Source organism: Haliotis asinina, chromosome 8 (genome assembly GCF_037392515.1).
Source record: "Haliotis asinina isolate JCU_RB_2024 chromosome 8, JCU_Hal_asi_v2, whole genome shotgun sequence".
NCBI lineage: Eukaryota > Metazoa > Mollusca > Gastropoda > Lepetellida > Haliotidae > Haliotis > Haliotis asinina.
The window spans coordinates 41,863,498-41,878,005 of NC_090287.1; the positions used below are offsets into that span (position 1 = coordinate 41,863,498).

The window sequence follows — 14,508 nt, forward strand, 5'->3', positions numbered from 1 at the left end:
ATTCCAGTGGAGTCCGACTTTTTGAACAGTTACGATGCTCTGATTGTTGCTATATTTAGACCTGGGAATACCCTCCTCTTGCTGCAACGCCGCCATTAAGATTTGCGTTTGGCGTTGGAAGCAGTTCACGTGATTCCCGTTGGAAAATGGACAAAACAAATGGTAGGCGTAGTTTCTGTGAAACGAAGACACCATCAAGTGACAAACTATGGCTATCAAGTTGCACCAGAGCAATAGCATTCGTTTTTGTTCATGCCTTGTGATTGACGGTGACTTCTGTCATTTGTTAAATTGTGATGACATACAAAAGATCCGGGTAGAGTTAGACTAACGACATATCGGAACACAACGCATCAAAACAAGTTGTTTACTAACTACCACGTCAACAGAACAGTGAGTTCTATACCGTACGTGAGCCCATTTGGGATTCTATTTATAAAAACACGTAGGTTCTTCCATTAATTGCCCGGGAATTTGCCAGTTGCCAGTGAGTCGAGGATCAGTAACACATGAAATCTGCTGTTACTTATTTTTGTTAACTCACTATTTATAAATCGCTAATATTGTGAAATGATCTCATCCCATCACATTGTAGGCCGCTTCAAGCCTATAGACCAATGACCAAGTGAGCCTGCCAAATGTAAATAACATAGTTTTAATGTCACTGTAATTTTCAGTAGTGTATGTTGATAAAAATGCATCATCAAAGAAGATGAATCATGATATTCACAAGCTCCTTGCCCAAACCTTTCAGTCTAGATTGTTGAAATATTTGTTGTTTGTGCAGCAGGAAAAACCTATGTTATCATACAGTATTTATAGATCATGACTCGAGAACATCCTGTGTACTGACAGTTTGATAGTTTGCAGTGAAAACATACTATATTCCATGTTAAGACTTACAAGTTACAGCAGAGAAGATAATCATAAGGACCAGTAATGAATGAAAGACAATACTACTGGTGTGTCAGTATCATCAAACCTCTGTCACTCTCTACCATCATAAACAGTGTCACTTTCATTTGTAAATAATTACACTGGCCAGAAATAGAACCACTCATTGGATTTGATCTGTACACAGTTGCGATACTGAATACTCTCCAGGCCAGTGTCATGCCATTTAAACAAGAAAAATATGCTTCTTATCACAGATTTTATATAGATGTTTTCTATTGTAATTAACAGTATTGAGCAATTGCCATATTTGTTGATGTTTCACTTACTACTTACAGTTACAAACAGGATGTTTGTCCATATACTTATTGGAACATTCATGTGTTGCACACTCTGTTCATCTCAGTAATAAGCTTTATCATGTTCATCTCCATACCCTTACACAGAAAACCTTGTAATGCCAGTCTGCTTACAGATCTCATGTGGTAACATCCAACATACATCATGTATCACCAAAAACATTAGTAGCTCCAATTTGAAGTACAGGTTTTATCACATTCAGTGAGCCATTCTGCTGGGTGTTGACAAGAGTGATTTTTGTCAGTCTAAGTAAACGTAGCCTCAGTACTTTTCGTTACACTCCACTACTGAGTCTAACAAAACTTTATGGGAGGTCGAGTCAGGTAACCTTTGAGACTGACCAGTCAGAACACAGCTTACCAAATCGTGAAAGTGGACATTTGCACATACTTTCTGAACTTCTCATTTCAAAAAGGTTCATACCCGAATGATTCCGAATGCTATTTAGCATACATGAGTGAGTGAGTGAGTTTAGTTTTACGCCGCACTCAGCAATATATATGGCGACGGTCTGTAAATAATTGAGTCTGGACCAGACAATCCAGTGATCAACAACATGAGCATCAGTCTGCCCAATTGGGAACCTATGACATGTGTCAACCAAGTCAGCGAGCCTGACCACCCGATCCCATTAGATCCCATTAGTCCTTATGCCAAGCATAGTCACCTTTTATGGGAAGCGTGGGTTGCAGAACGCCTATTCTACCCCTGGACCTTCACTGGTCATTTACCATAGGTTCACATCACACGTTACAACCATGACAACGGTGAGTAAACAGTCGCTGAAACTAGTGTTTGGAGCAATATTCAAGGATGTCATCTTACGTAAATATTAGCTAATGGTAACCTTGTCAACACGAATCCAAAAGCATATATACTACAGGTCATTGTGTTATATGCAGATTTTTGTTTGTGGAGAGATCTGTGTCAGTGACCTGAATATGAAGTCCCTCCAATCCCAAAGTAGTAGCTGTTGTTTGATTGGTTAAGTCTATTTAACTGTCTCGTGTTTGACTGGACGGTCATAGGTTGCTCAAAGGTTACCTGACAAGACCTTCTACAAGGGTTTGTTAGACTCAGTGATGGAATGTAGCAAATAACTCTGAGACTAAGTTTACTTAGACTGGATTTTTATTTAATGAACAGTTCAATAAGTATTGTCAGTTTTGTTGTTTAATGCAGACAGACATTAGTAATTGATCAGCCTGTATTAAACAGATAATGGTTGTATTAGCCTGCTAGTAATGGTTTTAGTCAGGTAATGGTTCTTTCCCTGATTTCAGAGAACCACTTGCATGTGTCCTGGTATGACAGCGCCTGGATACCACTCCTCAACCAGTCCAATGTGCTGGACTACTTCTCTGAACGAAGCAATCCATTCTATGACCGCACATGCAACAACGAGATCATCAAGATGCAGCGACTAGGCGTAGAACATCTCAGGTACAGTCTTCCCAGATTGATCCTTTCAGGTTGTGGATACAAGGTGTAATGACTTTAGAGTTGATAACCAGACATTCCACAGTCGGACATACAATATACTTAGATATCATCTGTTCTACTCAGACAGACCCGGGAAGGTCCGGGGCCTTCTGCAACCCATGCTGGCTATAATAGGTGTAAGAAGCAACTAATGGGATTAGGTGGTGAGGCTCACTGACTAGGTTGACACAAGTCATCAGTTCCCATTTGTGCAGATCAATGCTCATGCTGTTGATCACTGGATTGTGTGGTCCAGACTTGATTATTTACGGACAGCCGCCATATAGGTGGAATATGCTGAGTTTTATCCTACTCAAACATGTTCTGTCCAACTCAGATATGGTGTTCTGGCGTAGCATTAAAGCATTTGCTGGTCATGCCAAAGAATTGGGTTCGATTACTCACATGGTGATTTTGCAGGAATATTGCTAAAAGCATCATAAAACTTCACTTACTCCACTTACTTAGTCAAGGAATTTGTATGTACATGACTGTTAATGGGTTATGGTTGCTGATAACAGTGTTTGAAATATTGGTTGGAGGCACAAATGTCACCAACTTTAATACGTCAGAGTGAACTGGTCTAGTTCTCCTAGGGGTACACATAGCATTCAGATGTCCATTTTAAAATAACTACAACACTTGTAACAATATTTCAGTAAATATGTCTTGTGAGACCACCTCTACAGGACCCCCTACTGGGCCCCTTATAGCCAAGAGCAGATAACTGTCACCAGCTACCTCATACCTCACTTTTCATGCTGTCGTTTGCCAGAACTGTTGCATGTCCATTCAGAAACACAAGTCTTCGCCTACGTTTCAATGGAAGATCGAGAACGAGTGGGGCAGCAACAGCAGTCCGGGAAGCCGCAGAGGCAGTCTGTAAGTGAGCAGAATTCCAGCTGCAGACACAATTCTGGTTTTGTGGAGGGATTCAACAAACATTCAGTATGAGGATAGTTGGGCCTGTTATACACACTGTTGTGTCGACAGAGGGATTCCTGATCCCTTTCCTTCAACTTAAGTTGAAGTATTGAAGTTTTTACAAGTCTTGGTTAGAAGCCTGTTTAGCCGTGTCTGCTATCCAAGGCTACTCCAGAGTTTCATCTGCCTTCCATATTCCTGTCGACGGTACTGTCTTGGAGCAGCACCCTCTTGTGCAGTGCTCTTTAGCAGGCGTGTATATGATTCATCTGACTGTCTGGCAGATTAGTCTCCTGTTGGACTTATCAATCATTCTTGATTGGCTGTCCGCTCCTATTTTTTACAAACTGTCATCTCTTTCACTTCGTCTGTTAAGTTGGGAGGCTGCCTCACTTGTGGCAGTAATGTCTGGTCAGAGATGTTCATGTGATGTCTGCGTATCCTGCACTCTTACCACCTAAGATCGCCGGCACCTTTCACATAATGGCGCTTGTTGGGCTACCTGCTCTCCTTCATCCTCCCTCACCGAGTACGTCTCTTTGACGTGCTCACATCTTAGATATCTGTAAGACTCTCAAGGCTTATACCAAACAAACTGCAGCTATCAGGAAGGATAAGTAGCTGTTCGGCTGTTGTGGCAGTAGGATAGCTCGTGTTCCTCCAAACAAGCAAAGCGCTTCTAGTTGGCTTGTCTCTGCCATTTGTATGAGTTATACTCACAAGGGTTTAACCATTCCTGGTGGGTTAAAAGCTCATTCGGTTAGGACAGTGGCCACTTCAGAGGCTTATGCCATGTTACTGCCCCTTTGAGGAGATCTGCTCAGCGGCTATTTGGAGCCGACCAAGTACGTTTATCCACCACTGTCAACTGAACAAATATGCAGGGGAACATGCTCGGTTTGTCCAGACAGTTCTCCTCAGTAAGCGTGTTTCGCTATCCGAATGAGCTTTCAAGATCACAGTTGTTTTGTTTATTGGTGTCGGGATATGAAATACTGCTCTCCTATTATTCAGTGATTGGTATTCTACTGGTGGTAGTTTTGTTACTGTTGCCTTGGTAATATGCTAAAATCCACTGTTTTTACCATTCCCTGCACTACGCTTTGCTGGTTTGGGTTTTTCAGTGGACATAGTAGGTCGGAGCCATACTTTCCATCTCATTTGGAGGTTGGGGGATGAGATTTACATCCATCGTTTGTCATTTCACCAAGGGCAACTTTTAAATGGCTTTGTGTTACCCCTTCTTGCCACACGCCCGCCTGATTGATATCAACAGTTTGGTGATATGGTAAAAGTGTTTCTCTCTCTGCTTCGGCTGTGACTTCGAGTGCATGAAGGGTACATGCTTGCAGAATGCCTCTCCATGACTCTCGTCTGTTGGGAGACTAGTCTTAAGTTATATGTACCCCAAGGAGGACTTCTTCTGAAACAGAATTATATGAACCTGTGGAGGTTATGAATGCTATCAGTTCTTTGAAGAATGTCCTCCTTGGGGTACAGCCACCCACCTCTCCACATTCTGTCTGATACATTCTGCATGAAAAAAGAGGTATACAGCAAGAGTTATCTACTCTTGGCTGTAAGGGACCCAGTATGGGACCCTGTAGGGGTGGTCTCAGAAGACAAAAACAAGTTTTTCATTTTGTAAAATATTTCTTGAAATATTATTACAACTGTCGGTGACATTTTAAAATGTACATTTTATTGCTATGTGTACCCTAAGAAGGACATTCTTCAAAGAATTTATTACCACTACAGCTTTGTATAAATGTCTCTCGGTATACACTTGGAATATTCAAACTGAACTTTCATTGAACATATAATAGAGCACACTTGTACTACTTATGTGCATAATTTCAAATTGTAGAATAAAAAAATCCATGCCATTTTAGTAGCATCCATTAGCTTCTCCTAGATACAGTGTGTTCACATACATGAGTTACATAACACTCACGTGTGTTACTAATTTAGGTAGAGAATTCCTGACTCATAACAGGCCATATGATTCAAAATGGCACCGCTCACATGAGATGTTTAGTGGCTTGCAAATATTAACATCAGGATCTTTTAATAATTGAACTAGGGTGCACTTGTACGTATAAGTACAAAGGAGTCATTGATATAAGTAAGTCATGCACAACAATCGTAACGGGTGCAAAGTGTGACAAAGGATTTCCTTCATTGCAGGCTTTTGCGTTGTGTCATAGTGTTCATGTATGTGAGCACTGTGTATCGTTGCTGAGACATGGGTAGACATGACAAAGTCCTTTGCTATAAAATGTCATATACTGGAGATGAGAGTACCATATTTACGATGTGAGTACCAGTACCAGAGACTTCATCTCCCCATTTCACTAACTTTCATAATTTACTCAGGTGACTCCAATTTTGCCTTTTTGTGAAGGCTTTAGTTGGTATCTGTCTGTTGCAGTAACATGACTGGCCTGGAATACATCCTGCTGCATGTACAGGAACCTATTCTGTATGTCATCAGAAAGCAGTTCCGGCAGTCACCTACTCAAGGTCAGTATTGCTCTCAAATGTTCTGGATCCCATTCTTATCTTTCTTGGACTTGAATATTTCCTCAATTCACCTTTGTCTTTCCAACATGGAATCTGTCCGCCTGCCTTGGCCCAGTCTTCCTCTCAGTCCTTATTCCTTGACACACTAAACATCTGTCCACCATGCTTGACCCATTCTTCCTCCCTACTGAGCTCCCTTTTACCCACTAGACCTTTGTCTACTATCATGGACCCACTCAGTCTCTCAGTAAACAAACAAGCACATTAGGTTATGTGGCTTCTATTACTTAATGGCCTATGTATACCCTGCCCTGTGTTGTTCTAGTGAGCCCACTGGCCATGTACTACATCATTGGAGGGATTGTGTACCAGGCTCCAGACCTTGGTTCTGTTGTCAACTCCAGATTGGTAAGTAGAGAGCTGACTTCTTTTCATTCTTCTTACTAAGCTGTGTGGCTATAGTCAGCAAAGTCATCATGCATCAACAGTAGAGAATCTGAGTTGGTCAGGAGACAGTCCCTTGCTACTGTCTACCATATACAAGTGGGTACATCATTCTTGTAACAGCCTGACTATGGACAGGAAAATCTGCATATCAGTCAAAAACATCTCCAAAATTGTTATTTATGGAATGCAAATTTGGCATAGTCATTCATACTTCTTCAAGCTATTATATGGCATGAAATAAGAGCATAGAAAGATAAACCAAAGAGTCAAATTAAATAAAACATGCAAAATTTGATGATTTTTTAACAGCAAAATTTCTCCCATGTGCATATTTTTCAGAAATGTAAATTTAGTATTTTTTAAAAGATCATTCATCAATCAGCAACCCATGAAGATTCGGGTTAGAATTGATCTTCAGCAACCTTTGCTTGTTGTAAGTGGTGACTAACAGGATCAGGTGGTCAGGCTCGCTGATCTGGATAATACATGTCATCCTGTCCTCATTGCGGAGAACAATGCTTATACTGTTGATCACTGGATTGTCTGGACCAGATTTAATTATTTTCAGACTGCAGCCATATAGCTGGAATATTGCTCAGTATAGCATAAAACAACAAATACAACCAAACCATAAATCGCCAGAAGTTGAGTGTGTTAGTTTAATCATGTTAATGGAGAATGTTGTGCACTGGAAGTAATTGTTACCCACTGGGCTTCAGATAATGACTATGCCTAATATACTGTAAACCAACTAATTATTGCCACCTACTAATTATTGCAAAAACTGTGAGTGACAGTCAATCGCAGTTGAAAGTCATGCAGTAATAATTACGAAAAATATGTTTATTTCCAACAACAAAATGGCGATGATAAGTGACACTCAGATTCATGACACTGAGTAACTGAGCTCAGCAGTATTATCAGGTTTGTGTTTATAACCATCCCGGGCGTCATCGGTGCCTATGAGTCAAATAAAACACAATGGACAAAATTATGTTTGATCTCTGTTTATTTAGGGCCGTTTCAAAACAACCACTCGCAAAATTAAATCTTGCATTCTTGGCTGATTAGCGTGCTTCACAGTAAACTGCAGTCGCAGAAACAAGTTGGTTTACAGTATTGCATTGGAATGGTGTTATAGTGATCTTAGATAGGTCTATTCTCAAAGAGATCATGTAAGATGCATGACAACCAAGAAGACATGTTGTCAGTGTTTAATAGCTAAAATTTGTCATCCCTCATTGTGCATTTTGCAATTTTTGGTGGCTTTCAGGTGATTTTCAAGGTCATGACCAAACTTTAAAGATTTTATCATGTTATCCTGCATGTTAAGCATGTCAACAAAATATCTCAAGAACAGTTCACTGGATTTTCTTCATAGACTTTCAAGACTTCTCTTTATTACTTTTTATCCCCACGGCATGTAATGTGATTTTTGTGATTTATCATTTTCCCAGTTTCCATGACTTAGTCTCAAAATGGAGAGATGGGCTTCGTTTCCGGAGCACAACTAGAAAACCATATCTTACAGCAAACCTTGTCAGATATTTGAGGCAGACCACAAAGTGGTGCCTTTTTCTGTTTCCAGTATGTTGGCATTTTTATTTTTCCTGGTTTCCATTGAAACAATTCTGACCTAGTCTCAAAATGGAAGGATAGGCTGCGTTTCTAGAGCACACCTCGAAAACCATTTCATATCTTTCAACTGATCTTGGCAGATGTATGAGACAGATCTTGAAGTGGTGCCTTTTGTTGTTTACAGATATATGGCTTTTATTTTTTTCATGACTTCCATGGAGACAATTAAAACTTAATCTAAGAAAACATCAAGTAACTGTCAGATAATTTGTCCTTTCAAATATGTGGGGGCGGGGGGGATATGTTATCTTCTGATGACTCTTGTTTAAGGTTGATTTGATAATTTGTGGCAGGGGATTAGTGACGATCCTTGTTTGTATTGGGGCTGAATATATGTTATATTTCTTTTGTAAATTTTGAAGAAAGAAAAGAGTATTTGCTTGGGGTTTGTGTTTGATGGCAAGTTTTTCTTTTGTCAGATGTGTGGGTGTAAATGACCATGAATCAGTATTCATGAAAACTAATGAAGTTAGTGTGGCCTCATCAATATTTTCTTGACTGATAAGCACACTATGGAACAGCCACCAGCAAGCTTAAACAGTTCACTTGACTATCAGGCAGGGTCAGTGACATGTCACAAGAGTGTGGAGTGAGTGATACGCTGTCTTAGCAGAGATCTCTTTGATGATTAAGATGAATCAATGTTACTATTGATTTCAAACGGTTTCAGGTTTGTGTGGCAGTAGAAATAGATATGTAAGACTAGTCAGACAGTGACAGACATCACTCTACAATCTCTCTGAATATTAATTTAATGTGATATATTTTTTTCTTATTTTAGCTGAATACTGTCCACAATCTACAGTCTGCATTTGAAGAAGGTACGTATTTACATTTTCAAATGAAATGTACAGAATGTCTGACCAGCTGACCAATGCTTTGAAATCGTTGTTTCAAGCCACTACTTACTATTAGAAGCAGTTGTTCAAGTAACAACCCGAATTGTTAGTTACATCTTGGTCATTCTGTGCTCCAAGTAAATGTTTAGCTCCCACTGATCTTTTCATCTTATCTTAGTACTTGTTTCTTCATCCAGTATCATAGTACTGTATGATATCATAGTACATGTCTCTTCATCCAGTGTCATAGTACGTCTCTTCAGCATGTATGATAGAACTTGTTTCTTCATCCAGTATCATAGAACTTGTTTCTTCATCCAGTATCATAGTACTTGTTTCTCCATCCAGTATCATAGCACTTGTTTCTTCATCCAGTATCATGGTACTTGTTTCTCCATCCAGTGTCATAGTACTTGTTTCTTCATCCAGTATCACAGTACTTGTTTCTCCATCCAGTATCATAGTACTTGTTTCTTCATCCAGTATCATAGTACTTGTTTCTCCATCCAGTATCATAGTACTTATTTCATCATCCAGTATCATAGTACTTGTTTCTCCATCCAGTATCATAGAACTTGCCTTTTCATCATGTGTCATAGTACTTCTTCAGCAACCCATGCTTGTCATAAAAGGCAGCGATGTTTGTCGTAAGAGGCGACTAATGGGATCGAGTGGTCAGGCTCGCTGACTTGGTTGACACATATCATCGGTTTCCAATTGTGCAGATTGATGCCCCATGTTGTTGATCACTGGATTGACTGGTCCAAACTTGATTATTTACAGACCACCGCCATATGGCTGGAATATTGCTGAGTGCATGCAGTGTAAAACTAAACTCTCTCACTCACTCAACCAGTATCATAGTATTTGTTTCTTCAACCAGTATCATAGTATTTGTTTCTTCAACCAGTATCATAGCACTTGTTTCTTCAACCAGTTTCATAGCACTTGTTTCTTCAACCAGTATCATAGTAGATGTGTCTTCATCATTTGTTAGGATAAGGTCAGGTCAAAGGCCCGGGTTTGATTCCCCACATGGGTACAATGTGTGAGGCCCAATACTTGTGCCCAGTGTTGTGATATTGCTAAAAGAGGCGTAAAACTAAACTCATTAACTCACTCATGTGTCGTAGCACTTGTATCTTCATCATGTGTCATAGTATTTGTGTCTTTATGATGTGTTATAGTACTTGTTTCTTTGTCATGTATCATAGCACTTGTCTGTTTATCATGCGTGTATCATAGCACTTGTCACTTCAACATATATCAAAGCATTTGTTTATTCATTATGTGTCATAGTACTTGCCTCTTCATCATGTATCCTAGTACTTGTACTTGTCTCTCTGTCTGTTAACCTTCAACAGTCATGCCATGCATTAGCTGATATTTGTACCCAGAAAACCAAAATGTGTGTGATAAGGCATACACTTGAGTGAACAGCATGCTCACATGTACATGAATTATTTTTATTTAGATCTTCCACAAATATATTTGTAAATATAAGAACTCTTTATAATTTTTGTGCACTTATGATATAAATTATTAAAGGACAATAGTCACATGCAGCATGAAATCCGTCTTCTATGCTCCATGATCTACTATTTGTTAATGTCTTCCTTCTGTAAATACACAAAAGAGAAGAATGGTCCTATAAGAAAACACAAGGTTCTGTAACCCATGCTTGTTGTAATACCAAGAGACAACTTCCGGAATCAGGTGGTCAGCCCCTCTGACTTGGTTGACATCATATCCCAATTATATTGAGTAGATCGATGCTTATGCTGTTGATCAATATACTGTGTAGTCCAGGCTCGATTATTTACAGACTGCCGTCAAATAACTGGAATATTGCTGAGTCCAGTATAAAACTGAACTCAGTCATCCTGCACCCATGCCTTTATACCAAGGGATGTATGTGCTGTGTATATTATCAACTTACGGCTTCCTTTACAGTTATCAAGCCACATTTGCCACCTTACTTTTCCTGTACTTAGCAGCAGACAGATTGTGATGTCTTATATATTACTTTGTTGAAATGATGTACATTTCGTTTAGCAATATTCTCATTCTACACCTTCTATAAACTTGCTATTTTTGTGCCCACTGTGTGTATGTCAGAATATACTTAGATGTACAAAATATAACACGTAAAAAAAAATCCCCTCAAAATTACTAAAAAAATCCCCTGGACTACCAACACCCCTGTATGTGTAAGTCACATGATAGAATGCATTGTTGTCAGAGGAGTCACTCTGAACCCATAGAATGTGTGATATGTGTCATAGCTCACAGTAGTTGAGAACAAATTTCCTGATTTTGTTTTCACAAACCTGATTAATCAGTGCTAATATTCAAGTTGATATATATATGCTTGACTCACAGAAATATGAATTTGAATAACAATACTTGACAAAGGACAGAAATGAGGTGTAGAAACTAGAAATATATAAGGAAAACCAAGCCACAAATTAAACACGTGCTGGCGTATTGGCACTATCCTCTGATGTCTGTCTACCTTGTACAACATTATTACAGAATGTATGAGGTGATACTGGTCCTTGCACAACATTGTTACAGCATGTATAAGGTTATACTGGTCCCTGGGCAACATCATTACAGAATGTGTAAGGTGATACTGGTCCCTGTACAACATTATTACAGAATGTATGAGGTGATACTGGTCCTTGTACAACAGTGTTACAGAATGTGTAAGGTGATACTGGTCCTTGTACAACATTGTTACAGAATGTATAAGGTGATACTGGTCCTTGTACAACAGTGTTACAGAATGTATAAGGTTATACTGGGCCCCTGTACAACAGTGTTACAGAATGTATAAGGTTATACTGGGCCCCTGTACAACAGTGTTACAGAATGTATAAGCTGACACAGTTTCCTGTACAGCATTGTTATTAACTGATTCTAGCACCTGGTAAACCTTGTTAGTTGCATATACAATCATTTACTGTATACATTAAAGAATACACCTTGACACTACAGTAGGTGACAGTCAAGACTGCTGACATCAAAATGGTCCTTTTTTCCAGCTCAGTCCTTCTCCAAGTACAATCCTTCCAAAGGATACTGGTGGGAGTTCAAAGATAAGGAAGAGAAAGGTCAGTACACCTCTCCAAGATACACCAGTAGGTACCTTCAAAAGGCTGAACCCATTAGTACCATTATTAAGGTTTAAAAGCATTTACCATCATAAGGCTATACCTGTAACTACGATCATCAAGGTACATAAATAAGTACCATCATAAGGCTATAGCTGTAAGTACCATCAGTGTGGTACAGAAGTATTATCATGTGAGTGGTAGCGTATGACCACATTATCACATGTTGGCACATGTGACATCATGATGATGTTGCAGACAAACCTGAAGGAAAAGAGAAGAGGAAACGTGAAGAGCCAAGTTCACTGTTTCAGCGCCAGAGAGTGGACCTGCTGCTTGGAGAGTTGGGAAAGAAGTACCCACCACAGTTTGTGGCCCCAAGTCACCCAGAAAACAAAGGTGTTGTGCCCTCAAAAACTACATCTATGGCATGTCTTCAGTATTGTACTATATTTAACATTGTCACTGTACATGTTAAGTTCAGGTCTTTCAAGCCATAAGGAATAATTGTTTAAACCATGTGTTGCTCTGTGTTCCAGAGGAGGCAGCCAAGCCAGATGTAAAGCAGGAAGTGAAGCAGGAGAAGGCTGAGGACAAAAGTAGTTCTTCTTCCCCAGCCACTAATGCTGCCATGAAACCTCCCCCAGAGAAGAAGACCAAGATGATGAGATGATGCTTAGTGTGACTTATTCTACCAGACAGTTGAGATGAAGATCAATGTACCTCGATGTAATCAAGACAGTTTTGGTGAATGTCAGTATTGCTTGACCTTTTAGGTAGCCAAGGTGATGGCCAGTGTGACTCCCATCTAATGGACAGTTCTATTGAAGGTCAGCTTGGCTTTACCAAATGGATACAGTTCAGGTGACTGCTGGCATGACTTCCCTGAGTGGATGGAGTTTGGGTGAAGGTCAGTGTGATTTGATCTCATGGACACAATAAGAGTATGGAACACAAAGACCTGGTGATGTACTTCGAACTAATGAAGTATACTGCTACCACAAGCTGAAGAATAGAACGGAATATGTCACCAATGCTATAAAGAGAAGGTGTTGCTTCAGGGTTACTTATCAATTAAAAGCTTCTATCCTTTTCAAAATATTTAATACTCTGGTTACTGGCTGTCATGTACATGAGATTAGTTTGAAAATATTGAGGAAATGCCATGTGTCCAGTTACTGGAGGGTCTGTGTTGTGTGTTTATGTCGTCGCACCATTGTCATGCCATTGCTGTACATAAACTCAGGAATAAAATAACACAAACATTGACTCATTGGTTGTAACTTGATTTTGAATGTACTAAAAGTTCAAAACTGTGTGTGTAAATACATGTAGACCAAACACATATCATTAATTATTATGATTACCTGAGGTCCTGACTTTGCTGCTAGGCCATACTGTTTGAGGGGAAAGCATTCCATTAACACAAAAGTCACTCTACAGGAGAGGGTATGTCAGTTCCTGTCACAGGCACCTACACCAAGGAGAAGGGAGTCACACTGTGTCACATGGCTGATCATTTGTGTCTTGACATTGTGTATTAGCAGACATATTAGCAGAGGATGTACATACCAAAATATTTCTATAAATTTCCTAACCTGTTTAAACTTAAACGGCTATTTTCAATAAAGAAAACAAAGCATTTGAAAAACCTCGCTAAATTTCTTAATGCCTGTATTTGATAATATTCTCATGGGTGAGTTCTTTAGAGAATAAAATGTTCTGTTCTGTTCTGTTCTAGGACAGCAGACATAATACAGGCAGACACAGTATTTGAATCAGCGACATAGAGACATGAGTGTTATTAACTTGAGTGCAACTTGCTGCTCACAGTAATTTTCGTACCAAGGGCGGGTATCTCTAACTTTGGATGTTATTGGTGGAAGTTGAGGGTTAAAAGGAAGTGGTCTGTATCATGAAGTGGTAATTTGAAGGGTTGTTTTGTAGAAAAAGGCAGGTTAAAAACTGTATTTGCCAAGAAAGTTTCACTGAACTTCACTTTACTCTAAGACTGGCGAATGGTATATGTGAGTTTCAACAGTTACATCTGTTTTTTATAAAAGTTTCATAAGGTCACAACTAACTTTCATCTCTTTGTTGGAACCATGCTGTAACTGAGAACAACGTCTGGATGAAACAATAGAGACTTGAAGTTGATATTCCATGAATATCCACATTGCAAACCAATACAGACATTCTATGTTGAGTGTGGAAGTGACAAAATTACTGTTGTCTCCAAGTTTGTTCATCATTGTTTAAGCTCTGGTGTGTTGACTCAGTTGATT

The 14,508-nt window shown here is 39.4% G+C and overlaps 1 protein-coding gene across 1 annotated transcript; it reads left to right on the plus strand.

Annotated features, from left to right (window-relative positions):
• The first annotated feature begins 36 nt into the window (after positions 1-36).
• On the plus strand, positions 37-13,492 carry LOC137293656 (mediator of RNA polymerase II transcription subunit 6-like). The gene is made up of 8 exons (XM_067824337.1): positions 37-162; positions 2,538-2,697; positions 6,092-6,183; positions 6,509-6,591; positions 9,050-9,089; positions 12,155-12,223; positions 12,482-12,622; positions 12,763-13,492. Exons 1-8 carry the CDS (start codon positions 147-149, stop codon positions 12,894-12,896), a joined length of 735 nt encoding a protein of 244 aa, XP_067680438.1. The 5' UTR covers positions 37-146; the 3' UTR covers positions 12,897-13,492.
• The last annotated feature ends 1,016 nt before the right edge of the window (positions 13,493-14,508 follow it).